The sequence below is a fragment of the Callithrix jacchus genome, chromosome 1 (assembly GCF_049354715.1).
Source record: "Callithrix jacchus isolate 240 chromosome 1, calJac240_pri, whole genome shotgun sequence".
Classification (NCBI taxonomy): Eukaryota; Metazoa; Chordata; class Mammalia; order Primates; family Cebidae; genus Callithrix; species Callithrix jacchus.
Genome location: NC_133502.1, coordinates 201025583 through 201052381, shown reverse-complemented (window position 1 = coordinate 201052381; position 26799 = coordinate 201025583). Strand labels below are relative to the sequence as shown.

Genomic DNA, 26799 nt, shown 5'->3' with positions numbered 1-26799 from the left:
CTCAGCTCACTACAACCTCTGCCTCCTGAGTCCAAGTCATTCTCCTGCCTCAGCCTCCCAAGTAACAGGCATTACAGGCACGCCCAGCTAATTTTCGTATTTTTAGTAGAGATGGGGTTTACTGTGTTGGCCAGTTTGGTCTTGAACTCCTGACTTCAGGTGATCCACTTGCTTCTGCCTCCCAAACTGCTGGGATTATAGGTGTGAGCCACTGTACCAGGCCAAAACGAGGTCATGCATGTAATGAGACCCCATCTCAACAAGAAATTGGCAGGGTGTGATGGAATGTGCCTGTAGTCTGGGCTACTCAGGGGGCTGAGCTAGGAGGATTGACTGAACCTGGGGAGACTGAGGCTGGAGTGAGCCGAGATCTTGCCTCTGCACTCCAGCCTGGGCAACAGAGTGAGGCCCTGTCTCAAAAATAAAATAAAACGGTCAACCTGCACCATCTGATATGATAGCCATGAGCCAGATAGAACAATTTAAAGTAAAATGTATCAAAATCCAATTCAATTGAAACTTCAGTTCCTCAGTCACACTAACCATATTTCACATGTAACTAGTGGCTACCAGATATGTCTGATAGGATTCCCAGACAGAAAATGTCTATCACAGAGCTCTACCGAAACGCACCGTAGCTTCTCCCAGTGATGTCTGCCCTGTGTCGCGGCTGTGGCTGATGAGGATTTGTGAACATAGTAGAGTGCTTCAAATCTGTGATCTGGGTCGGGAAAAGGCTCCCAATTCCTGAGGACACCCCAACCCTCCCTCCCGGCTCTCCTTTCGCAGTCTCTGATGCCCCCAGAAGTAACTAGCACACCTAGGGATTAGGGTAAGAAAAGAGACTGGTGAGAAATGGGCAGGATTAGTGGCTCGGGAGAGGGCAGTGGAGGAACCCAACCTCTGTACACGGCTGGCCTTGCAGGAAGTGGGTGTAGACAGCAGCTGGGGCTTTGCAGAAATTGAGGCTGGAATGTGAAATGGGGCAGGGCTGGGGTGTAGAGAATTATCTAATTGTTCCTGAGTACATGCCCCAGGCACCCCAGGCAGAGGGAAATGGACAGCGTCAGCCCCACCTTCTCCTTCTGGACTCAGTTCTATCAGGAGCCCGGAACAAGAAAGATGTCCCGAGAAGATATCTGGTACTGACCAACATCCAATAGTCTAAAGAGGCCCTGGAGCAGGGGACCTGGTAGGGCCGAGGCTAGCCCAGAGGTGGCTTCAGTGCATGCAAACACCCACAAGGCCAAGAAGTGGCCATGTGGCCATGCTGCAGTCTCAAGCTGATGGTTTCTTTAGAGAGAGTCATCAATAACAGGGCCTCTCCCTTCCTGGAGCTGAAGCTCTGGGGGGACCAGCTGGGCTGAAGGGGAGTATCCTTTAGATGTGCACAATCCTTGACAGTCCCTACGCCTCATTAGATCTTCCCTTCAACCACATAAGGAGGGCAGGGCAAGCGTTAACAGCTCCATTTTATAAATGAAGCAAGTGACATTCTAAAGATGCCATCTGTTCTCTTCTTGACTGTGGACATTTGTTACAAAAGAAGAAGCTAAGCCTCCCACCCCCAATAAAGTAAATGAACTCATTTCTACACTGACCAAGCCCCAGAATCTGACCCTGTCAGAGCTGGGTAAAGGCGGGTGATCTTTGCAGAATCCTGAGTGAGGAAGACAGGCTCAGGGAGAAAGGGTACCCACAAGGAGTGGTCCTCATTGCCCTGCAACTCCCCTTTCTCTAGGTCAGTGGGCACTGTAGGCCTAGGAGCGTCAGTGGGTTCTGTAGCCACTCACCTTGGGCTCCATGGCCACGGGAGACCAGCCTCCCTTCCTCCCAGTGGCCTCCTCCTGGCAGGGGACTTTGGCACACGCTCCATGCCCGCTTGTACCCCCAGATCTGTCCCCGAGCCAAGCACGGAACTTCACTTAATCCCAATTATGTAATGTGCAATTTGAACAGTTGGCCAAGGAGGAGGTGCTTGGAGCCACACCCAGGAATGGGGGCAAAAGGACCCAGTTGGGTCAGGGCGGACAAACTAGGCTTGGCCTCTTGCCTGTAGTGGTCACCACTCCTCAAGCCTCAGCCAGCACCATGAGCGGCCGAGTCGGAGACCTGAGCCCCAAACAAGCAGAGATCCTGGCCAAGGTGAGAGCCCCTCCTCCTGGAGTTCCGGAAGACCAGGGGAAAGGGGCGGCTGGAACCCTGCCCCACTCAGTCGATTCAGCCAGCCCTTGACATTGTCTCCTTGCTGTTACCTCCCAAAGGGGATAAGCCCCACACTGCCCAGTGACATCAACCCTGTCCAGGGCAGGGGATGAGGGACTAGCGCCACTTCCAGGCAATAGTGTGGGTGGTGCCCACCCAAGGTCAAGGCTGACTTCTCATCCAGGAGCCAGAACCAGAGAGGTTTCCCTGGCAGCCAGGCACCCCCTTCCTCCTTTCCCAGCACCGTAGGTAGGAGCTGAAAGATGCTGCTGGTCCACCCTTTAACCCCTCCCTCCTTGGAATCCTGAAAGATGACTAACATCTTTCAGGATTCAGCCCAAGAGACAGAGCAGAAGAGGACGTATCATTGCTAACCATGTTTTAATAGAAGGTGGGATGAAAAAAAAAGTTTTGGGGGCTAACATACAGAGGGAACTATGAATACCTCCAAACTCCAATCCATTTATTCACTCACTGAGTCATTTATCCAGGCTGAGTGCTGTGGTGTGATCTCAGCTCACTGCAGCCTCCACCTCCTGGGTTCAAGCAATTCTTCTGCCTCAGCCTCCTACGTAGCTAGGACTACAGGCGTGTGCCACCATGTCAGCTAATTTTTATATTTTTAGTAGAGATGGGGTTTCATTATGTCGACCAGGCTGGTCTCAAACTCCTGACCTCAGGTGATCCACCAGCCTCAGCCTCCCAAAATGCTGGGATTACAGGCGTGAGCCACCACGCCCAGCTGGTTTATCCTTTCTTTCATCCACCCATCCATCTTCCTACCCACCTTTCCATCTATCCATCCTTTCTTCTCTTCATCAGCCATCCATTTCTCCTCTGTCCCTTCACTGACTTATCCACATACCCACTCTCCATCCATCCATCCATTCATTGATTTCTTCCTTTTTCTTTCTACCTATCCACTCACCCATCTATTCTTTCTAACCATTTATTCACCCATCTATCCTCCTTCCATTTATCCACCTATCCAGTGATCCATCTCTCCTTCTAGTCAACCATTAACCCATCCTTTCACTGTGGGCCATTTTGCATGTGGGAGGAAAGGAGGGATGATGAAAGCAGCTTTGAGTCTGGCGGCCACGGCTCAACGTGAGAGAGCTGCTTTAACCAGCATCTCTCTTGCCAGTTCCGAGAAAATGTCCAGGATGTGCTTCCGACCCTGCCCAACCCTGATGATTATTTCCTTCTACGCTGGCTCCGAGGTGAGGGCAGAGGTGGGAGAGGTAGGGATCAGGGGGCAGCAAGAGGGGCCTGGTCCAAACTGCTCCAGAATGTCTCATGGCTCTCAGGATCCATCCACACAATCTTGCTTCCCATGTTTGGGTCCAGAGGAGGGAAGCAGGTAGGGGAGCGAGGTCTTACCCAGGCCCCAGTGTCCTCCATAGATCTCCCTGGCCAGGAACAAGACAAGGCCTCTTTCCGGCCTCGCATCTTCTTTCTGTTTTCCCACAGCTCGGAATTTTGACCTGCAGAAGTCGGAGGCTATGCTCCGCAAGGTGAGACCTAGCCACTCTGGAGATTTATAGAGGGTCTCTGTCGGGGGCAATCTATGTCTCAAGCCCCTCCTTCTATCCCCATTCTCCTGGTGCTGGGAGCCCAGTCGGGTCTTACCACTCATTTCCCTTTCAGTACATGGAGTTCCGGAAGACCATGGATATTGACCATATCCTTGATTGGCAGCCCCCAGAGGTGAGCCAACACCCCCAAACACCTCAGTCTTTCAAGGTCACTGGGGACCACGAATGAGGGGCAGCAAGCCTGAGAGGCCTGTGAAAGCCGAAGGCCCACAGTCTCCTTTCCTATAGCAATAATGAATGTTTCCTGGGGCTTGCGAGATCCAGGCCTAGGTTAAGGCATTAGCAGCGTGAGCTCCTTCAGTCATCACAATGATGGATTCTATTGTCCCCATTTTGTGGATGAGGACACTGAAGCCCAGCAAAACTAGGTAACTTGCCCACAGTCCCACAGCCCCAAGGTAGGGCTGGGTTTATGCTCAGGCCTGTTTGGCCCCCAAATCCAGGCTCTGCACCACCACGGATAGCCTGTGCTTCTGTGCCCCTGCCCGCTAGGGGTCTGCTTAAAGTGTCCTGTCTGGGTGGAAAAGAAGTTTAGCCCATCAAGGCACCAATGAGAACAGCGCCACCACGGGCATCTTGGTAGAGTAATGGTCACATCTTCACTTGTAGGGCGTGTACTCTGGGCTGGGCACTCTGCTTTGCCACCATTAACTTAGGGACTTTCCCCAACAGTCCCAAGAGTGAGGGATTATCCAAACCATTTTACAGAACAGGAGGCAAAATGGAGCTCAGAGCAGTGGTATCATTGCTTTTTTTTAAATTTTATTTTTAATGGATGGGGTCTCTATTGCCAAAGCTGGCGTGCAGTGGCACGATCAGGGCTCACTGCAAGCTTGAACTGAACTCCTGGGCTCTATTGATTCTCCCACCTCAGCCTCCCAAGTTTACAGATATGTGTTACCATGCCTGGCTAATTTATTTTATTTTTGTAGAGACAGGGTCTCCTCTGTTGCCCAAGCTGATCTCAAACTCCTGGCCTCAGGAGATCCTATCTGCCTCAACCTCCTGTGCAGCTGGGATTACAGGCATGAGCCTCCTTGCCCGGCCAGTGTCTGTTTTGGAACCAGCTCTGTTAACCCTCAGAGTCTGTGTTCTTTGTCAGTAAACCCAACTCTTCTCCACAGAAAGGGACATGGGAGACATCGGAGCAGATGTAAGAAGCCCAGGGGCCTGCTGAGACCCGGCTTTGCCATTTACCCTCTGTGAGCAAGGCCCTCCCCTGCAGGACCTCAGCTTTCTCACTTGCGACAATAGCACTGCCTTCCAGGGAGGGACAGTACTGTATACCATAGTGTGTGTAGGCTTGGGCCACTCAAGTCAGCATGGTCTGGGGGTCTCAAGGGAGGTGTGTAATGCCACGTTCTGTGCGTCTTTTTATGCCCAGGTGATCCAGAAGTACATGCCTGGCGGTCTGTGTGGCTATGACCGTGACGGCTGCCCTGTGTGGTATGACATCATTGGCCCACTTGATCCCAAGGGGCTGCTCTTCTCAGTCACCAAGCAGGACCTGCTCAAGACCAAGATGAGGGACTGTGAGCGCATCCTGCATGAGTGTGACCTGCAGACAGAGAGGGTGAGGCCCAGGCCAGGTGGGGTGGATGGCTGGGGGCAGTTGAGGCTGCCAGTGGGGATTGGTTTCAGAAACATACATGTTCTCAACAACCAGAGTCAGAGGGCTCTTGGGTCAAACAGTTGCTTACCAGCTGTGAGGCCTTGAAAAGCCACAGTCACAGAAAGAGTTTTTTGAAGGATACTTTGGCTGGGAATAGAATTCTTGTTTGACAGTCTTTTTTTTCAGTGTTTTGAATACGTCACTTCACCTATCTGAGCCTCAGCCCCTTCACCTATAAAATAGGGATAATAATAAACAATGGTTGCAAACGCAAAATGAGATAATGCAAGTATGTGGTTTAGCACCCAGGGTCTGATACATGTTTCTGAACAATGGTAGCTACTGCTATTCCCTCTGAGGCTCGGCCCCTGCTACTCCTTCTGCCGGAACAACCCAAGTTCCTACCACACACACCTACCTCCCACAACTTTCCCTGACTTTCTCCTATCTATCCTTTTGGTCTGAAACTTAGATGTCGCCTTCTCTGAGTCCCTGCCTGCATTAAATAACCTCTTCTGTACCTCTGCAGCCCTTGTGACTGACACTTGTCATCAGATTAGAATGACCTGGTTGCTTGTCATCTCCCCAGCCAGACAGTGAACATTTTAAGGACAAGAATTGTGGCTTATCTAGCATTATTCGTTACACTTTCAGTGTCTGACACACAAAAAAAGTGCATAATAAATATCAGTCAATTAACTGATGGATGAATTGATGTATAAGGGGATGGATGGATGGTTGGATGGATGGATGGATGGATGGGGAAATGCATCCACTGGTTTGTCCTCTTGTTCTTCTGAGGACAGAGTCAGGGGCTAGAAGCAGCCCCAAGGGGTCATGTACTTGGGTCACTATCTCCCAAGCCTACACCTTCAACCCCAGAACTGCTTCTTGCTCTCATCCTTTCAGCTAGGGAAGAAGATTGAGACCATCGTGATGATATTTGACTGTGAGGGCCTGGGACTGAAACACTTCTGGAAACCTCTGGTAGAAGTGTACCAGGAGGTGAGGAGAAGGCCCACAGCCCCCACCACTTGCTTTGATGACCAGCTTGGCCTGCTGTGACCCAGCTGCTCACTGAGAGCCAAGGTTTAGTTTAAAAATATCCTGGGCGCCCTCACTGTGACTCAAAACCCAAAAGGCCTTAATATGTTTCCTAGAAGATCCTGCAGAATGGGTTTTGGGGACAACACTGTACTGAGACCACACGTGCCAGCTTCCACTAAACCCTTGCCATGCCTCAGTTTCCTTACTTACAAAATGGAGATAGCAATGTAGGATATTTCAGCAAGTTGTTATGTAAGGTGTATGTACACTGCTTGGCAAATAGTGAACATTTAATAAACAGCACTCATTATTATTATGCTACTATTACTACAGTAGTTACTAAAAATGATTATTATATAATTATTATTAGTGTATGGCTATAATAGTTGTTTTTTGTTTTTGTTTTTGTTTTTTTTGAGATGGAGTTTCACTCTTGTTACCCAGGCTGGAGCGCAATGGTGTGATCTCGGCTCATCGCAACCTCTGCCTCTTGGGTTCAAGCAATTCTCCTGCCTCAGCCTCCTGAGTAGCTGGGATTACAGGCACGCGCCACCATGCCCAGCTAATTTTTGCATTTTTAGTAGAGACAGGGTTTCACCTTGTTGACCAGGATGGTCTCGATCTCTTGACCTTGTGATCCACCCGCCTCGGCCTCCCAAAGTGCTGGGATTATAGGCATGAGCCACCGCACCCGGCCCAGCTATAATAATTTGAGGTGAGAAGGTTCCCTCCAGAGGGCAGTGGAGGTGATGGCATGAAGGAAAATCCTCCAGAGCCATCAGAAACCTCCCAACAGGAGATTGCAAAGGAGAAGATGCAATGTGCTCTCTAAGGGCTCTCTCTTGGCTCCACAGTTCTTCTGCCTCCTTGAAGAGAATTACCCAGAGACCCTGAAGTTCATGCTCATCGTGAAAGGTGTGTGACAAATGACTCTTTCCTCATCTCTACGCTGAGGGTGACAACACTGCCTTGTCCCAGGATTATGGTGAGGCAGGTTGGTTCCCTGGCTGTATGCAAATCACTTAGAGTGCCTGGCATAGAGTAAGTTCTCAATAAATGGTAACTTCTGGGGTTGGCCTTACTGTATGAGGAGGCAGCTTCAATCCCAGCTCTCCCAGAAATCCTCCCTTATTTCTCCTAGCCATGATGATCTCTCCCTCCCCAGACTGCCTCTGGCAATGGCAACTGGTATAGTCTTTCCTATTTGCTGCCTTCTAGGGATCTCCAGCTGTTTTATTTGTGCTCATCCTGCTTTATGGGCTGAGTTTTCTGCTCCTTGAAGGCCGGGGCCATGATTCTCAACTTTTGTTGTAGCCCTCACAGGCCTGGGTCCATGGTGGATGCTCCATAGTTATTTGGGTGATTGTTTGGGTTGGTGGGCAGAAGAAAGGATGGATGGATGTTTGGTGATTGGCTGGTTGGTTGGTCAGTTGGTTGTTTGATTGGTCGCTCAGTTGACTGGCCAGTTGGTTGCTTGGCTAGTTGGCTGACTGGTGGTTGGCTGGAGAATCAGATGGCTGCTTGGCTGGCTAGTTCTTAGCTTGGTTGACTGATCGAGTGACTGGTTGGCATTCTGGTTGGGAGGTTGTTTGGATGGCTGGTTGGCAGGTTGGTTAATTGGTTGTCTGGTTTGTTGTTTGGCTGAATCTTGGATGGCTATTTGGATGGTGGCTGACTGGTTGTTTGCATAGTTGGCTGGCTGGTTATTTGGATGGTTGGCTGGCTGGTTATCTGGATGACTGGCTGGCAAGAGAGCACAGTTAGTTGAGTAATCATCTGGCTGTTCCACTGGCTGATTACTTTGCTGATTGGCTAATTTGTTAGGTGGTTGACCATTTGGTAGGTTGGCTGATTAGAAGATGAATTGCTTGACTATTTGTTGTCAGTTGGCTAGTTTGTTGGATAGTTGGTTGGTTGGTAGGTTGGCTGGTTTTTTGTTTTTGTTTTTGTTTTGGAGACAGAGTTTCGCTCTTGTTACCCAGGCTGGAGTGCAATGGCACAATCTCGGCTCACTGCAACCTCTGCCTCCTGGGTTCAGGCAATTCTCCTGCCTCAGCCTCCTGAGTAGCTGGGATTACAGGTGCGCACCACCGTGCCCAGCTAATTTTTTGTATTTTTAGTAGAGACGGGGTTTCACCATGTTGACCAGGATGGTCTCCATCTCTTGGCCTCGTGATCCACCCACCTCGGCCTCCCAAAGTGCTGGAATTACAGGCGTGAGCCACTGCACCCAGCTGAGGTTGGCTGGTTTATTGCTTGACTGAATAGGTGGCTGATTAGAAGTTTGAACGGTTGGCTGCTTCGTTGGCTGAATGAGTTTGATAATTGCATTGCATGACGATGCATGATTGGCTAGCTGGCTGTTGGTTGGCTGGTTGACTGGTTGTTTGGATGTTTGTTGGGTGCAGGACAGACATTGGAATTGACCAGCGTTAGTCATGACTCCTCTGTATCATTAGTTATTACCATTATGGAGGGGTTTGCCCAATATAATTCTTTTCTTCCCATTATCCTTACTTTTATCTCTCCAGCTACCAAACTGTTCCCTGTGGGTTACAACCTCATGAAGCCATTCCTGAGTGAGGACACTCGCAGGAAAATTATTGTGTTGGGAAGTAAGTAGTGCCAGCTCAATTTCCTGACCCCTACACATAAACTTTGGAGTGAGGTTGGTCCATTACCCCATCCATAACTCCACACATTAGGTCGCGTGCGGTGGCTCACGCCTGTAATTCCAGCACTTTGGAAGGCTGAGTCGGGAGGATTGCTTGAGCTCAGGAGTTTGAGACCAGCCTCAGCAACATAGCAAGACCTCATCTCTACAGAAAATTTTAAAATTACCTGGGTATGGTGGTGTGCACCTGTAGTCCCAGCTGCTCAGGAGGTTGAGGCGGGAGGATCACTTGAGCCCAGGAGTCTGAAGCTGCAGTGAGTCATGTTCATACCACCGCACTCCAGCCTGGGCAACAGAGTGAGACCCTGTCTCAAAAACAACAAGAGAACTCTACATATCACCTAGTCAGAGGCTCCTTCTTCCCAACAGTGAGGTGGGTCTTATCCTAAAGAGTCTGTTACCTCTGCTTTTTTCCCTGCCATACCCCTCTGGTGGGCAAGGCCTCCACACCTACTGCCTCACTGGTTTCAGTTTGATTGCTAGTCAATTTCTGGCACATAGGCCTCGGTTTGTTTTCAACGCTCATAAGCGTAGTGCTTCTAAAGCCAACCTCAGCTGAGGAGGATGAGGCAGACAAGCAGAAGGAGTAGTCACAGTTCTGAGAAAGGAGGCCCAACAAGAAGAAACTGGATAAGTAAATAATGGTGCACCCATTTGATGAACTCTGTGAGTGAATATTTAGTGCCATGGGAAATGTCATTACGTTTTTTTAAAGTAGATTATAAACTTATCTTCATAAGTATAAACTAAAATAAGATTCAACTAGAAGTATAATCTTATTTTTATGAAAACAAATATATGGACAATAAATATATATTTCTAGAAGAAAGCACAACAAAATATTTGTTGATAGTGAGAAATCATGTGGTTTTTAATTTTATTACCTGTATTTTCGATGTTTTCTAAACTCTGTATAGTAATATATATTAATTAGGTTGGGCACAGTGGCTCACACCTGTAATCCCAGCACTTTGGGAGACCGAGGCGGGTGGATAACCTGAGACCAGGAGTTCAAGACAAGCTTGGTCAACCTGGTGAAACCCCGTCTCTACTAAAAATACAAAAATTAGCCAGGTGTGGTGGTGGGTGCCTGTAATCCCAGCTACTCAGGAGGCTGAGGCAGAGAATTGCTTGAACCCGAGAGGCAGAAGTTGCAGTGAGCCAAGATTGTGACACTGCACTCCAGCCTGGGCAACAGAGTAAGACTTCGTCTCAAAAAAAAAGAATGTGCTGTAGGCTGGGCACGGTGGCTTACACTTGTAATCCCAACACTTTGGGAAGCCCAGGTGAGACAATCACTTGCGCCAAGGACTTTGAGACTAGCCCAGGTAACATGGTGAAACTCTATCTCTATAAAAAAACAAACAAAACAAAACAAAAATTGGCCAGGTATAGTGTTACATGCCTATAGTCCCAGCTACTCGGGAGGATGAGGTGGGAGGATCACTTGAGCCCAAGAGGTTGAGGGTGCAGTAAGCCATTATCACACCACTGCACTCCAGCCTGGACAACAGAGTGAGACACTGTCTCAAAAAAAACCAAAAACTGCTGATCCATCTACCGAGGGGGGAAATAGATTTCCAAAGCAATACAATGCTGAGAAAGACACTTTCTGCAGCCCCAGGCCTAGGATGCTGGGAAATTGACTCTAGCAGCGTACCTCCTATAGGGCTTCTCCCCAAGTTCAGGTTGTCCTGGTAAGTATGGGAGGCCAACTGGTCTCCTTCATTCTTACTAACCATCCCTGAATCCCACTGCTCCCAGATAACTGGAAGGAAGGTTTGCTGAAACTCATCAGTCCTGAGGAACTGCCTGCCCAGTTTGGGGGCACCCTGACTGACCCAGATGGGAATCCCAGATGTTTAACCAAGGTACAAAGAGTCCTTCCCCGGACAAGAGAGGTTCAAGAATTAAGCTGGGTTCCCCTTCCACCCAGTCATTCATTCCACAGGTACCTATAGAGAGACCCCGAGAACTAGGTATTAAGCTAGGCAATCCAACCCTTGCCCTTACAGAGCTCTTAGCAGCTGTAAAGGCAACAAGCAATGGAAGAATTTTAATCCAGAGGGATGAGCTAGAAGGGGAAGCTCCCAGCAGAAGCACTGGCCTGGCCTGGAGGGTCAAAGAAGGCTTGAGGAGGTGGGAGAGTGGGGCTAGGATGAAGAGGATACTTCCAGGGGGTGGTGAAAGTGTCTCAGTCAGGAGAAACATGAACAATTGCCAAGAGAGGGGAGCAAGCCCATCTCATCCATGTCCGCAGATCAACTATGGCGGGGAGATCCCCAAGTCCATGTACGTGCGGGACCAGGTGAAAACTCAGTATGAGCACTCGGTGCAGATCAACCGCGGCTCGTCACACCAAGTGGAATACGAGATCCTGTTTCCAGGCTGTGTCCTCAGGTAGGAGCAGGCCCTGACCCCTCAGAGACCCATCAGGCTGAGCAGCAACCTGTCTCCTCCCCCTCCTGCTGACAGGTGGCAGTTCTCATCTGACGGTGCCGACATCGGCTTCGGAGTTTTCCTGAAGACCAAGATGGGGGAGCGACAGCGAGCAGGGGAGATGACAGAGGTGCTACCCAGCCAGCGCTACAACGCCCACATGGTGCCCGAGGATGGGAGCCTCACCTGCTCGGAGGCCGGTGTCTGTAAGTCTTTCCCAGCTGGGCCTTGGCTCTGGAAGGCTAGAGCCACCTGTCCCATGCTCTAGAAAAGGAAACAGAAGGGCAGTGACACCCCTTCCCCATTCAGGGACACACAGCCTAGGTGAGCACCATTCATTCATAACAGTCGCTCACTCAGTCCATACTCATGAGCACCTACTGTGCACCAAGAGCCAGAGACACACAGGCCCTGAACGGATTGGGGGCACCCGGACCGCAGAACACAGACAACAAGTGATAGAGCAGGTGTAGCTTTCCACATGAAGAAAACGAGGTTCTGAAAAACAGATCACCTGTGCAGAGCCGCAAAGCTGAGTGTGGTTCCAGGGTCCCAGCCCAGCCTCGGGGTAGTTTCATAGTTCTGGGCAAAAGTCCAACCAATCTGGGAAGGACCCTTGGTTTGCTCACCTGTGAGCCAGGGGTTATAATGCCTGCTTTTGGGGGTGGTTGTGGAGAGGCAAACAGTGTCCAGCAGGCCTGCTCCAGAACCCTGCTTTATCTAAGGGGGCTGGGAGGTCTCCGACAAACCCAACCATGTGCTTCACATCCCTGTTATGTGAGTGTCCAGGTGTGAGACAATGGGATGTAATAACCATTGGTCTCAATGCCAGTAAAGCCAGGCCTGGGAACACGCCAAGCGGAGGTGGGTGTCTGTTTACAGGACCTGCTTGGGGTGGCAGTTCCCATGGGGAAGGGAAGAGGTGTGGTGGGAAGCTTGGCCAAGCTTGACAAACAAAGCCAGTGGGAACACAAGCCCGTCCTCCATGGCTGGGGGAGGGACACAGAGTATGTAAAGCCAAGCCCAATGCTCCTCTTTCCATCTGTCCCCCAGATGTCCTACGCTTCGACAACACCTATAGCTTTGTCCACGCCAAGAAAGTCAGCTTCACAGTGGAGGTCCTGCTCCCCGACGAGGGCATGCAGAAATATGATAAAGAGCTCACCCCTGTCTAGGTGGCTCCCACACTTCTCAGAGACCTCCTAACCCTCTGATTTCTCTCTTTATATCCTACACTCCCTCCCTCCCTGAAATTGATTGTTAGTCCTCCTGACTCTGTGATGTTAGTGAGTACAGAAAGAGCTGCCCTGGGGAAAACTCATCTGCTGTGGTCAGATCAAGAAAGGTATGAGAGGCACAACCTTGGAGGTTACCAAGGTTGCAGAGGAGGAAAAAGCAATGGCAAATGCAAGAAGTGGGTGTCACTGAAACTCAAGAAATAGGAAAATGAATCCCCTAGCCTTTGTCCTCACCCACCCTAAGGCATTTATGTGTATGCTTGAATTCCTTCCCTGTGGCTGTGAGCAACTTGGGTTGGAGAAGACATATCTAAATACTTTTTATTTCCACCCCTTAAATATAGTAGATGCTCAGTGTATATCTGCGGTATTGAATGGAGGACCAGAAGGTAGAGAGCAGGCGACTGACTCAATGGCTATACATGACTGGGAGGATCTTATGTGGGGTGGATTTCAACACTTTGGACAGGAGCAGAGGTGTGATGAGGTTGGACTCTTTCTGCAAACCCAGGCAATTCAGTCTACAGATTTCTTGCAGTGGCTGTCTTCTGAGGGCCCCAGCCACAAAGGCCACATACCTCCGGTAGGAGCTGCCTACATCAGGCTTTGTCTGACTTGCATGCTCAGCTTCCCACCTTCACCCACTTCCTTTGGAGCACATAGCTTACATTTTAGGGACTTTCCTGGAAGCAAAGGAAGTCACATCTGGCATAATCATAATAAAGAAAACAACAACTATCATTTGACGAGTGCTCTCTATTACCAGAAACTGTGCCAAGAGCTTTGTGAGGTTGGCACATTTTATTCCAGGCATCAGCCATTGTGCCTGGCCTTTTTTTTTTTTTTTTTTTTTTTTAAATAGAGATGGGGTAAGTTACATTGCCCAGGCTAGTCTCGAATTCCTGCCCTCAAGCAATCCTCCTGCCTTGGCCTCCCAGTTCTAGGATTAAATAGGATTACAGGTATGAGCCACCTCTCCTGATCTGGGCTTTTTTTTTTTTTTAAGGAGAATGTAAGGCATTTATTTAGTGTTTATTGATCATCTACTATACGCCAAGCTCTGCCCAAGAGGCCAGGGTATCAAGGTAGGAGTGGATCCTGTCCCTGGAGTTTGGCCTGGCTGGGGAGCCCTAGCCTCAGGAAGCAGGACTTCCCTAGACTCCAGGAGGGCCCTGCTCAGCCTGCAACAAGCCTGAAAGGCTTCCCAGATGCACTGTGATGGTCAAGGGAGAGAAATGGGTAACCCAGGGTCCTGGTGGCCTCAGATCTCATTGTGGGAAGAAGCAAGGGACCCCAAGGGTCAGGGGCATAGGGCATTGGGGCTGTCAGGGGGCACCCAGCAGGGCGATTCACACGTCATGGGAAAAGAAGTCTCCTATTGCTCTTATCCCCAGGATGCCAAGACCAGCTCCTGCTGCAGCCCAGGCCTAGGGTGGTAGTATCCTGGAGTGGCCTTACCAGGTGCACAGCTGGCCAAGGGGGCTTGGTCATGGGCAGAGAGGGCAGGAGGAAGGCTCCTGCTCCACCACCCCATCTCCCAAGGGAGTCCCATGCCCAGACCTTACCAAGTAGCAAGACTAGAGCAACCAGCAGAAGCCCTTTGGGGGCAGCCATTGTGAAAAAGAAACATTGCCCGCCATGCCAAAGCCTCTTTAAATAGACCCAGAAGAGTCAGGGAAGGAACCAGGAACCTACAGATAAGCCTAGGGCGTGGCTGATCTGGGTCCAGGCCAAATGCTTCCACATTCCTCTACCAGCAACACCCATCCTGGCCCTGCCAAACACACACACACCTATCTGCAATGTCCCCTGATTTTAAGGAAGACTCCAAAGTCCTCCTCACTCACATTGGATTTACTAAAGCTAGTAAGAGTTGTAAACAAAAAATAAAAGTCTAAGAACCCCCCACCCCAACCATCTGAATGGACCCTTCCTCTCGGCCAAGGGCATTGCAAAGTTTACCTGAAAGAATAGTTCAGGCCAGGATGGGAAGGGAAGGGGTTCGGACATGCAACATTCTACCCTCCTCCCTTCTGGAATTCAGGAAAAGCCAACCAACATGAACATCAACACAGACCCTAAGTCTAATAAGAAACATTTACAGTCTGTTCTCTCCGAAGCCTGCTACCTGGAGGCTTCATCTGCATAATAAAATCTTGGTCTCAGCCAGACAAGGTGGCTCACATCTGTATTTCCAACACTTTGGGAGGCTGAGGCAGGTAGATCACCTGAGGTCAGGATTTCAAGCCTGGCCAATATGGCAAAACCCCATTTCTACTAAAAATACAAAAATTAGCTGGGTGTGGTGGTGGGCACCCATAATCCCAGCTACTCAGGAGGCTGAGGCAGGAGAATCTCTTGAACCTGGGAGGCGGAGGTTGAAGTGAGCTGAGATCATGCCACTGTACTCCAGCCTGGGCAACACAGCAAGACTCCGTCTCAAAAAAAAAACCCTTGATCGCCACGCCCCCTTTTCCTAACCCAGACTTTCTATTGATAATTCTTTTCTATTGATAGTAACTCTTTCAACCAATTGCCAATTAGAAAATTTTTAAATCTACCTATTAGCTGGAAGCCACTGCTTTGAGTTGTCCCATCCTTCCACACCAAACCAATATCAATCTTACGTGTGTTGCTGGGTGTCTTATGTCCCCCCAAACTGTAGAAAAGCAACCTGCACCCCAACCACCTTGGGCACGTGTTGTCAGGACCTCCTGAGTCTGTGTCACAGGCACATCCTTAACCTTGGCAAAAAAAACTTTCTAAACTGATTGAGACCTGTCTCAGATACTTTGGGGTTCACAGAGTTAATGCTGATGAAGGCTGATTGCATGGTGGACTTAATATTCTCATCTGCAGGAAGGTGATAATGATGACACCTGTCTCATGAGGCTGTCAGGGAGGTTACATAATGTGATGCTTAGCTCAGTGCATGGCACACGGAAAGAGCTCCATCCTCGTTCTCTATGGGTGTCCAAGGGGAGGGCTGAGAGCGTGATGGAGGGGACTGTAGGACAAGATGACTCTGTCTTGGGGTGGAAGCCAAGCAGGGTTCACGGAGCGGGTACCATTAAAGCTGGGCCTTGAAGGCTGGTAAAAGAGGGAAGTGGGATGGGGGAGGGCATTCTTGGCAGATGACAGGGCCTGACACTGCCTGCAAAGGCAGGACGCACAGGGCACATCCAGAGAATGATGAGGACTCAGGGGAGGCAATATCATGGGTGCAGAGATGTGTCGTAGTGAGAGAGGAGACCGCTGAGGCCAGGGGATTTTGAGTGCCAGGCTGAGGTGTTCAGACTGGATCCTGGGGACCATCAGGAGTCATGAAAGGAATCAGGACAGAGGAGGGACTTGGAGAGATTCAGCCACCAGTGTGATCAGATCAGAATGTTCCTTTATGCATTGGGCAATTAAGAAATTCCCAAGCTTTTAGTTCACACAAATAAGACCCCAAAAATCCTCAGATGCACATCTCTGGACAATTGTCCAATTAGTTCCTCTGAATAAATTCTTAAATGTGGAATCCCTGAACCATGTAATTGGCATTTTTTATATCTGGGTTAGACACCAGATGGAACAATTCAATCATTTGCCCTCGAAGTGGCTGTCTCTTGCCACAAAAATAATGGCCAGTATTTGTGGAGCTCTTGCTGTGAGCCCCGCTCTGCCCGGATGCTTTGTGAATCATTTTGCCTGTAATCCTCACAACAGCTTCAGGTCATTACAGACTACTGTGCAGCTAGAAAACCAGTGCTCAGAGACATTAGGTAAGTTGCACAAGGTCACACAGCCTATGAATCAGCTCTGCCCTTGCCTGTGTAAAGAGTCATGGATGTAACGGCGGTAGGCAAAAGCAGTCCTCAGCTGGGGGAGGTATCGGGAGTTAGGGGGCTGTGTGAGCTTGGGTCAGTGACTTTAGCAGACGGAGACCAAACATCCATCTCAAGATGAGGTCGTGAAGATTATTATTATTTTTGTACCCCGTTTCTGTTGAAGGCTATTAAGATTAAATGAGCCACATCGCATGAATTTCTTACAACAGGAATTGCCCATTCCCTACGAGTTTATCAATAATCAGTTTGAATCGGCCAACATGGGCACGTTGGGAGATGCTGCCCCCTTGCGGTTGTTGCTAGTATTGCGTGAAGATTGCCACACAGGACCCAACTCCCAGCATGCTCTAGAAAAAACCCCGCCCCATCCCGGCTCAGGGAAAAACCCCGCCCAGTTTCCTAGCTGGGGTGTGCTCCATCCTCTCACACAGGGGATGGCGATTTTCTATCACAACCAGCATCTGCTACCTCCTGTCTGGTTGACCTCTCTGCACGTGTTTCCCCATCCATATTAATGAGTTAGCACTGAAGTGATAATCACTAAGAATTGGCTCTGGTCCCTTGCCCAGGAAAGAGGCCGGCTTCCCCTGGAGAGAGGGCTTCCCACTTGTACACGGCTAGAGTGTTTGGAGGAGGTATTCCAGATCTGTGGATGCCCCTTCAGGGAAGGCTGCCAGGTAAAATACTGGATGCCCAGTTTAGTATAAGTATGTCCCATGCAATGTTAGGGGCACACTTCTGAAACATCCTTTGCTGTTTATCTGAAATTCACATTTGAGCATCCTGTTATTTGCCAAACACAGCAACCACCCCCCCCCGGGGAGTTTGGGGCAGAGGCAGGGGATGAGCTGCCTGGGAGGGGGCAATTACCCATTCTATGCCAGACACCTGGGATGTCTCACCTCAGCCCTCCTAAGCTGGTGCGAGGAGTTTCTGTTGCTAGCCCCACCTCACCATAAGGCCAATGAGGTTCCTGCTGTCTGAAAGCCACACAGATGATGTGTGCAGCCTCCAGGCTAGATGCGGGCTCACAGAGGAGAAGCAGAGACCTCCACAGGCAGCTACTACAGCAATGGAGGGAGTGTTGGGCTAGAGGGAGCCCAAAGTGAAACCACTTTTGTAAAAATGATAACAGTGAGAAAATTATGGCAAAGAGACGTGATCTAGCCAAGTCCTCATCTTGCCCTTGTTCCTCAAGCTGCCCCTAATTATTCCTGGTCTTAGGCCAAGCTAACCATGGGAGACAGTTTATAGTTTAAATGGTAATAGCCTTTCCCCAAAATTCAACCACCTTTGCAAAACTAATAAGAGACCACCAGACTAGGAGAATAGAGAAGGTTGAATTCTCCTAAAGTGTAGACATAAATGATAGCCACTCGTGACTCCAGAGGCCAGAAGATATGCAAGTTCCCCAGTTACTCCTGCAGATAACATCACACATTTTAGAACCTGAGATTGGCCTTTTGGTGTTTTGTTTTGTTTAGAAACACCTTTTGGGTAACATGTCCGAAAAAAGGTCAATGAATAAAATAGATTCTAAAGAACATGCCCCTATGCACAGCCTTCCCTCCCCCAAAATAACCCTTGGGAATAAGCAGTCCCTTTCCTCCTTGGGCTCCTCAAATGTATTTAAAAGAATGTTTTCGCCAGTCCCTGTTGCTCATACCTGTAATCCCAGCACTTTGGGAGGCTGAGGTGGGTAGATTACCTGAGGTCAAGGGTTTGAGACCAGCCTGACCAACATGGTGAAACCCTGTCTCTACTAAAAATACAAAATTAGCCAGATGTGGTGGCACATGCCTGTAAGCCCAGCTACTCGGGAGGCTGAGGCAGGAGAATCACTTGAACCCTGGATGTGGAGGCTGTGGTGAACTGAGATTGCATCATTGCACTCCAGCCTGGGCAACAAGAGCCAAACTCCGTCTCAAAAAAAACAAAAAAAAGAATGTTTTGGGAAGCTCATGTTTATCACCTGGGCAGAGGGTACCATGTCCACATCCTGTATTCCCGGGGTACAGTGGCGGTAGGTGGCTGCAGCTCTCCAATCCTGCCCCAGGATTGGAGCAAAAGAAAGTTCATCAAACATTTCTCTCCCACCGCAGGATCTGGGAGCAAAAGAAAGAGCCAGCAGGCCCCCTCCACCGAGGTGCTGGGCAGGGCTCAGTGGCACATCACGGTGCTTTGAGAAAGAGGGAGGGGATTTGTTTGGCACTTTAAAAGTAGAGTGAGCAGGACTGGAGAGAAGATATCAAAATGGCCGGGAGAGACCAATTGACGTTAATCCCCTGGGAGAAGGGAAGAGGAAGATAGATGTGAGAGTAGGAGCTAAGAAATGTAGGAGGGGTCTGCTCCAAGTGACAGGTGCTGAAATAGACTAGACCCAACAGGACGTTGACTATCCTCTCTATCCCTCTATCCCATAGCATTTGGGTGCCCATGTCAGCCTGTCCCTGTGTATAATGTCCAACCTCTGATTCTACCAGTCAAGTGTCTTCCCCAATCCTAATGTCAGAGGCTTTCAAACCAGAGTGACTCCATCTTGAATAGCAACTGGGTAAAATAAGGCTGAGACCTACTGGGCTGCACTCCCAGGAGGTTAGGCATTCTTAGTCACAGGATGAAATAGGCGGGCACAAGATACTGGTCACAAAGACTTTACCGATAAAACAGGATGTGGTGGCCAGGCTCAGTGGCTCAAACCTGTAATTCCAGCACTTTGGGAGGCTGAGGCACATGCATCACTTGAGGTAAGGAGTTCGAGAGCAACCTGACCTCTCTATTAAAAATACAAAATTAGCAGGATGTGGTGGCGCATGCCTGTAGTCCCAGCTACTTGGGAGGCTGAGGCAGGAGAATCACTTGAACCTGGGAGGTGGAGGTTGTGGTGAGCCGAGATAGCACCTTTGCACTCCAGCCTGCATGACAGAGCCAGACTCCATCTCTAAAAAAGAAAAACAAAAAGAAGCCAGCTGAAACCCACCAAAACCAAGATGGTGATGAAAGTGACCTCTGGTCGTCCTCGTTGCTCATTATATGCTAATTATAATACATTAGCATGCTAAAAGACACTCCTGCCAGTACCACAACCATTTACAAATGCCATGGCAACATCAGGAAGTTACCCTATATGGACTGAAAAGGAAAGGATCCGTCAGTTACAAGAATTGCCCATCTCTTTCCAAGAACACCGATTGAGTAATTGTTTAATACATGTTTTTCGGTGGTTGTTTTTTTGGTCTCTCAGGTTCAGGTGATTCTCTTGCCTCAGCCTCCTGAGCAACTGAGATTACAGGCACGCACCACCATGCCTGGCTAATTTTTTTTGTATTTTTAATAGAGACAGGGTTTCTCCATGTTGGCTAGGCTGGTCTCAAACTCTTTTTGTTTTTTTTGGAGACAGTCTTGCTCTGTCGCCCTTGCTGGAGAGCAGTGGCCCAATCAGCTCAGTGCAAGCTCCGTCTGCCAGGTGCAAGTGATTCTCCTGCCTCAGCCTCCCAAGTAGCTGGGATTACAGGTGCCCGCCATCATGCCCAGCTAACTCTTGTATTTTTAGTAGAGACAGCGTTTCATCATATTGGCCAGGCTGGCCTCAAGCTGCTGACCTCAACCTCAAGTGATCTGCCTGCCTCAGCCTACCAAAATGCTGGGATTACACGCATGAGCCACCATGCCTAGCCTCATCTTGCTTCTAACCTCCAAGTTGTCCTTGTTCCTTCCTGGGTATAGGCTGAACTAACTTTGGGAGGAACTTAGTTTATAGTTTAAAACAAAGATGATAACAGCCCTTTCCCAAAACAGAATCCCTTCTTGCCTGGGGACTGGACTGCCTCTGTAGGACTAAAACATTGGCCAAACGATTAGAAATTGTGCTTCAGGAGTCATACAGCTGGAAGCTGCAAGATTCTGACTCTCCCCAAATTGCTCCTGGGGGTAACATCACTATTGTAAAGCCTAAGGTCAGTGCTTGAGATATTTTGCAGACCCTGCACTTGGATCACCTGGCACCACACAGATCAATAAATTGGCTCATCTGATCTGTGGCCCCCACCTGGGAACTGACTCAGCGCAAGAGGATAGCTTCCACTCCATATGATTTCATCTCCCACCCAACCAATCAGCACTCCTGACTCACTGGCAGCCCCCGCCCACCAAATTATCCTCAAAAACTCTGATCCCTGAATGCCTGGGGAGACTGATTTGAGTAATAATAAAATTCTGGTCTCCCACACAGTCAGTTCTGCATGAATTGTTTCTCTGTTGCAATTCCCCTGTCTTGATCAATCGGCTGTTTAGATAGTGGGCAAGGTGAACCCGCTGGACAGTTACATGATCAAGAAATAACTGTAAGTATACTCAGTCAAGCAGCCCATGCTGCTGTTCTGTGGAGTAGTTATCCTTTTATTCCTTTACTTTTTTTTTTTTTTTTTGAGACAGAGTTTCGCTCTTGTTGCCCAGGCTGGCGTGCAATGGCATGATCTTGGCACACCACAACCTCCACCTCCTGGGTTCAGCAATTCTCCTGCCTCAGCCCCCTGAGTAGCTGGGATTACAGACATGTACCACCATGCCCGGCTAATTTTTTGTATTTTTAGTGGAGACAGTGTTTCTCCATGTTTGTCAGGCTGGTCTTGAACTCCTGACCTCAGGTGACCTCACACTTAAAATCCCAGCACTTTGGGAGGATAAGGCGGGCAGATCACTTAAGGTCAGGAGTTCAAGAAGAGCCTGGCCAACATGGTGAAACCCCATCTCTACTAAAAATACAAAAATTAGCTGGACATGGTGGCACACACCTCTAGTCCCAGCTACTCAGGACACTGAGGCAGAAAAATTGCTTGAACCCAGGAGGCAGAGGTTGCATGAGCCAAGTTTGTGCCACTGCCCTCCAGCCTGGGAGATAGAGCAAGACTCCATCTCAAAAAAAAAAAAAAAAAAAATTATGGAGCAGAGTAAAGTGTTGGGGCGGGGGATGGTGGTGTTTCCCACTATAGACAGGCTGTCCACCAACCTCATCCCCATCAGCCTGGCCTGGGATTGCCTGAAAGCCCCTTATGTGAGCACCTCCTATGTGCCAAGCATCTGCAAACCTGCTCCAGTAGTTCCCTACAAGGCACCACCAGGGCAGTCAAGGACAGAAGGGGCCCAGAGTAGGGAATAGTAAGAGCCAACAACAGAAGGGGCACAGGAGCTGGTTCTGCAGGATGCTCATAGCTGGCCAAGAGGAAGAGGATTTGCAGCTGAGGAACGGTGTGTCATGGGGAGGGGCATAGAGGCACAGGAGAGCAGGTGATGGGGAGGACAAGGCTGAGTGCTTAGGCTGTGCCCCTGAGCACAAAGCCTGCGTGTGGCCTGGACAGCTCCCAGCTTCAGGGAGAGCTTGTAGAGTGGAAGGTGGAGAAAGTGGGCAAGGAATTGGTGATAGATGCCAGATGTCACAGGGATGCAGGTGTGAACGTGTCCACTCCCCCAGGCTGTGACCCCCGGGGAAGATGAGCTGGGAAAATGCTGGGCTGGAGAAGGATGTGAGTGCCAGCTCAGATGGGAAATGGGGCATGGGGGTTGGGGGCTAGAGAACGAGGTGGGGCTTAGAGACTTTAAGGGAGCTGGGAGGGAGCAGCAGGTGATTGGGCAGAGGCTATAGGGGCTTGGGAAGGGGACCTGGCCAGTGTGGGACGAGAAGAGTAGCAGAAAAAGGCGCATCCCACATCAGACTCATCCTGTAGCCATGGACACCCCCAGAGCAGCAGGGGCCACCACCCTGGAGCCCCCATCCTGTCTTGCTGGCAGCACAACACCCCTCTAAGTCCCAGCCCAGGTGCCAACAAGTCCCACCAGGGCAGGGTCAGCCCACCTGGCTGCACCTGGCCAAGGGGTGGGGCCAGGGTCTTGGCTGGAGCTAATTTGGGGCTCGGGGCAGGGCTGAGAGGAACCCAGGTCTGCTTCAGCCATATGCTCCCACCTCTCTATCTCTCTGAGCTGTTGAGGGGACTGGCCCAGGATCAAAGAGGAATGACCCCCTTTAGCACTCTCGAGCCCAGCGGCTCAGGCGAAGCCACAAGGAAAACAGGTCATTCCCTGATTCCGAGTGGAAGAAGCCCCCTGGTCACTTCCTTCTCTCCAGGCTGCTGAGTCCCCTCATAAGGAGGTCTCATGTGACCCACACATGGGGCTGCCACCACCATCTTGGACACCTTCAGGCTCAGGTAGTATCCGCCCAATAGGCTCCCCTCTCAGAGGGGTTGTGGCTTTAGGAGGCTTGCAAAAAGAGGGCAATGCCAGGCTGAGTGCAGTGGTTCATTCCTATAATCCCAGCAGTTTGGGATGCTGAGGCAGGAGGATTGCTTGAGGCCAGCCATTCAAGACCAGTCTGGGTAACATAAGGAGAACCCCATCTCTATTAAAAGTAAGTAAAAGGTAATGCATACCCCAAAGGAGGCTGACAGCACCAATGTGGGAGTCCAGGCACCTGCAGGGGAGCACTGATGGGTAGAGAAGCCACTACCCATCCCTCCTCCCCACCCCTGCTCAGTCCAAACAGAAATGAAGACAAAACAACTTCTTCAGGATTTATTGGGTCAGGGAAGGGCCTGGCCAGAGAATCTGTCCTGAGGTGTCCCTGCTACTGCACTCCTGAGTTTCTCCCTGAGTTGTCTGCCGCTCCTTGTCCAGCTGTGCCACCGTGGGATGACTCCGTCAAGCACCTGGGTGCCCAGCTTGCCAAGTGATCTTGGGCCTAATACTTGGCCCTCCCTGAGCCTCAGTCTCTCATCTCCATGAGAGGATGTAACTTTCCTGTCAAAAGACAGGGCCAGACCCACCCAGGGTTCATTTCCACTCAGTATCATGGATTCTAGGGAAGCAGTCAGGGTTCGGGTCCTGCCTGTCTGTGACTCACTGCAGCCACTGCTTCTTGGAGCTTTTGTCTCTAAGCTTCCGTCTGGCTCAAAACCACTCAGATGCCAGGGTCTCTGGACCCCAGGGAGTCAGGCATCCACTCCCCCTGGCAGGAGTGGGAGGTTGACATGAAGCAGGAGGAGGCTGATGCACAGGCCGGGTACCAGCGTGTGGTCAGGAGGAGCTGGGCTTTCCCACTGATGGGTAGAGTTTGCGCAGGCTGGAGTCCAGGAGGAAGTCCACCGACCTGTAGGGAGGGGGAGGGTGGTGAGCAGGTGGCCAGGGTGTTCATGAGGGAAGAGAAGGCAGGTGAGGGTTAGGGAAAGGGATGCTTAGATGCAGGATACAAATGCCATCCAGGCAGAGACCCACCCTTATCCTGATCCTTCCACCTTGGACTACTTGGGGAAGCTAAAATCAAACTCCCAGAATGGAAGCCATCCTCTTCTTTATTCAGGAGAAAACTGAGGCACTGGGTAAAAGACTTGCTCAGGGCCTCAGGGTCAGCTATCTTCTCCTGGAAAAAGACTCCTACTGTCACTCTTATGTTTGTCTGGTTGGGTTGAGACCATCTCTGGTTCTAAGACCAAACACGTGACCCAAGCTTAGCCAATCAACAAAGGGAAACTGGCTCAGGAGGCGGGCATGCAGTCCAGGATAAACCAATGACACCCTTCCTTGGGATTTTCGTTGTTACTATTTAAAAGCTTCTGCTGTGGGAGGCTAAGCTGGTGAGATAGAAGTTGGGAGCTACTAGGGCCATTTCTGCTCCCACAAGGAGAAAGCGGGTGAAGCCAGCAAGAAACAGGGTGGAGTGGGGAGAAAGGCAGCAAGATAGGGAGACCCAGACCCCTAATGACATCATTTGGATACCTAGATCCAGCCATGCCTGAATGCAACACAACTCTGGACTTTTATTCCATTTTATTCAACCATTCAGTTTGAGTTAGGTTTCCGTCACCAATACCTCCTGAAATGCATCCCTTCCAGGGTGCACCTGCTCCTGCCTGCCTCTGGTTGTTTTGTAACACTAGGCTTTCTTTGTGGGAATTTACTTGTCCTGTGTCCCATACCCTCAAGGCATCCCTCTTCCTGTATTGCCAAAGTACCTACCAGACTATACGACAAGGGTACAGGCTGTCCGTCCTTTCTATCCCAGAAGCCAAGTGTCAGCCTTGTCCCTGCTATTGTTCTGGCAAAGTGGGCACACCCCACGCCTCATAGAGTCTAGCTCTACCTGGAGTGTGGATGAACCTGAGGCCAGGAAGGCACCCACCTGTCAATGGGGTGGATGATGACGGGGATGGTCAACAGCCCCAGCGCAGTGGTGGTCCACTTGCGAACAGCCAGGGGCCAGCGGGTGGCAGTGCCCAGGACATAGAGAGAGGTGGCACACACGCGGTTGATGGTGAAGCCCGGAATGGCCACAGAGGCCAAAGCCTGCCATACAAAGGTGTCCACCACAGCCACTGTCACTCTGGCACTGCGGCCTGCTTCAGGGCTTGGCACCTGGTGGGCACAGAGACACTTAATCTAGCTGGCGCAGAGGCAGGAAATCCTGTGACAAGGAGCATGAGGCTAGACCGGGAGGGGCCAGTAGACTTGTCCACACCCAGGAGTAGGGTACAGTCTGCCACATCCAGGAAGTAGGAGTGTGGGGGTGGGGATACAGTCCTACAAACAGGAGTAACTACGGACTGCACTGGGCAAGTCTGTAGGGACTGGAGTGGCCCACAGGGACTTTACCACATGCAAGGCTGTGGACTGAACCACACAGGAAGAGAGCTGGGGTGGGGGTTGAAAAATAGGCTAACACTTACCTCTCCAGCCTTCTTGCCTTTGTCAATGGCATCCGCCAGCACGTAGGAGCTGGCCACGCCATAGCTCAGCCACACCACCGCCGCCGGCACAAGGGAGCGGAAAGCCTCGCCCACCTCATTGGCATAGCCTGGAGGGGCGAAGATTTAATTCCTAGGCCCACGAACTGTTCCACAAGGGGGTGCTGGAGCAGGCTGGTTCTCATCCTGGCCAACTAAGCAGTCCCTGGGTGAACTTAAGCAAGTGACTTGACCCCTCTGAGCCTCCCTTTCCGAACTGTAAACTGGTGCCATGATGCCCACCTCCGACCTTGGGCCACCGAGGGAGGGCTGAGCACAGAGTCACTGCTACCATTGCTTATTGTTAGATTTCCTGGCCTCAGTCCCAGGAGTAACTGCACTAATGAGGTGACAGCCACCCAGAGGGGCAGTGATCGAGGGCCAGACACTCGCCAAGTGCCAGGCTTTTCTGCGCTTTATCCCATTCCACCCTCGCAACTACAACCCAATGAGGGAGGACCTCCTGTGCATCCGGTTTGTTTTTGCTTTTTGTTTTTTTTGCTGAGGAGGAAACTGAGGTTCAGACACAGCCAGTGAGTCAGGACGGAAATGCGAGTGGAGATCCCGACTCCACAGCCAGCCAGAGCGCATGCCAGAGCGGGCTGCCCGTTCACCCCGTGTGATCTTCCACCCTGGGCGGCCCACCAGGGTAGTGTGACCTTGGACAAGTCCCTAGCCCTGTCTGAGATCAGTCTCCGTCCGGCCCAAAAACAGAATGAGAACTAAGATCCTCCCGCCTCCTCCAGGGCCCGGCCGGCGTCCGGCGACCCCTGCTTCCCCAGCCAGGTGGTGGTGGGGTCGCCTCGCGCTCACCCAGGTATCGCACCCACGTGTCCCGGTAGAGATCGCGCTCGGCGCCCCGCGGCTGCGGCTCTGACATGATTCTCCCGCCACGGCCACTGCAGCCGTTACTGGCTCCACTGCAGTCTTCGCCGCGGGCATTCGGGTCGGCCCGGCTGGGACCCGCCGAAAGTCCCGCGCTGAAGGACAGGTCGGGCAATCTCCGCCAGCAGGGAGCGTCTGCAAATTCCCCTGCGCACCGAAGCCCCTCTCCTAGGCTAGAGTTTTATAGACTGGTTTTCGTCACGTTTTCTCTGAGCGATTGCTGCGAACCGCTCCCAAGACTCAGCGTAAGTTTTGGAGCCAAAGTGACAGGAGACCAAATCGGGGGAGGCAACACTGCAAAGCTGGTGACCTCGGGCAAGAGTCTGCTTCTCCAGCCTCTCTTTATTCATTTGTAAAAACGAGGGAGGGACGCGGGCTGGGCGCGTTGGCTCACGTCCGTGATCCCAACACTTTGGGAGGCCGGAGGCAGGAGGATTGTTTGAGTACAAAGGTTCGAGAACAGCCTGGGCAACACAGCGTGACTTCGTCTCTACAAA

At 50.7% G+C, this 26799-nt stretch overlaps 2 protein-coding genes across 3 annotated transcripts; one reads left to right on the top strand and one right to left on the bottom strand.

The window, feature by feature from the left end:
• The first annotated feature begins 2032 nt into the window (after nucleotides 1–2032).
• SEC14L3 (SEC14 like lipid binding 3) lies at nucleotides 2033–13554 on the top strand. The gene is made up of 12 exons (XM_002743676.6): nucleotides 2033–2145; nucleotides 3353–3428; nucleotides 3679–3722; nucleotides 3856–3915; nucleotides 5188–5376; nucleotides 6325–6420; nucleotides 7317–7377; nucleotides 8994–9077; nucleotides 10901–11007; nucleotides 11397–11536; nucleotides 11612–11781; nucleotides 12629–13554. The coding sequence occupies exons 1-12, from the start codon at nucleotides 2092–2094 to the stop codon at nucleotides 12748–12750; spliced, it is 1203 nt and encodes a 400-aa protein (XP_002743722.1). The 5' UTR covers nucleotides 2033–2091; the 3' UTR covers nucleotides 12751–13554.
• A 9645-nt stretch (nucleotides 13555–23199) lies between these two features.
• MTFP1 (mitochondrial fission process 1) lies at nucleotides 23200–26441 on the bottom strand. 2 transcript variants are annotated; one of them, XM_035269568.3, is made up of 4 exons: nucleotides 26231–26441; nucleotides 25361–25488; nucleotides 24817–25049; nucleotides 23200–23787 (listed from the first exon to the last, which is right to left on the bottom strand). In XM_035269568.3, exons 1-4 carry the CDS (start codon nucleotides 26295–26297, stop codon nucleotides 23715–23717), a joined length of 501 nt encoding a protein of 166 aa, XP_035125459.1. In that variant the 5' UTR covers nucleotides 26298–26441; the 3' UTR covers nucleotides 23200–23714. The 2 variants fall into 2 exon arrangements, with proteins under 2 accessions (XP_035125459.1, XP_035125470.1); XM_035269579.3 differs by lacking the exon at nucleotides 24817–25049.
• Nucleotides 26442–26799: the final 358 nt, after the last annotated feature.

Bases quoted from the DNA above. Each gene is read 5' to 3' on its own strand.
- SEC14L3 (XM_002743676.6), top strand. From the start codon at position 2,092: ATGAGCGGCCGAGTCGGAGACCTGAGCCCCAAACAAGCAGAGATCCTG. The intron at 3,723-3,855 runs GTGAGACCTAGC...TTTCCCTTTCAG, and splicing joins CGGAGGCTATGCTCCGCAAG to TACATGGAGTTCCGGAAGAC. The intron at 9,078-10,900 runs GTAAGTAGTGCC...CACTGCTCCCAG, and splicing joins GAAAATTATTGTGTTGGGAA to ATAACTGGAAGGAAGGTTTG.
- MTFP1 (XM_035269568.3), bottom strand. From the start codon at position 26,297: ATGTCAGAGCCGCAGCCGCGGGGCGCCGAGCGCGATCTCTACCGGGAC. The intron at 25,489-26,230 runs GTGAGCGCGAGG...TCGCCCCTCCAG, and splicing joins CACGTGGGTGCGATACCTGG to GCTATGCCAATGAGGTGGGC. The intron at 23,788-24,816 runs GTGGGTGCCTTC...CCCTCCCTACAG, and splicing joins ATCATCCACCCCATTGACAG to GTCGGTGGACTTCCTCCTGG.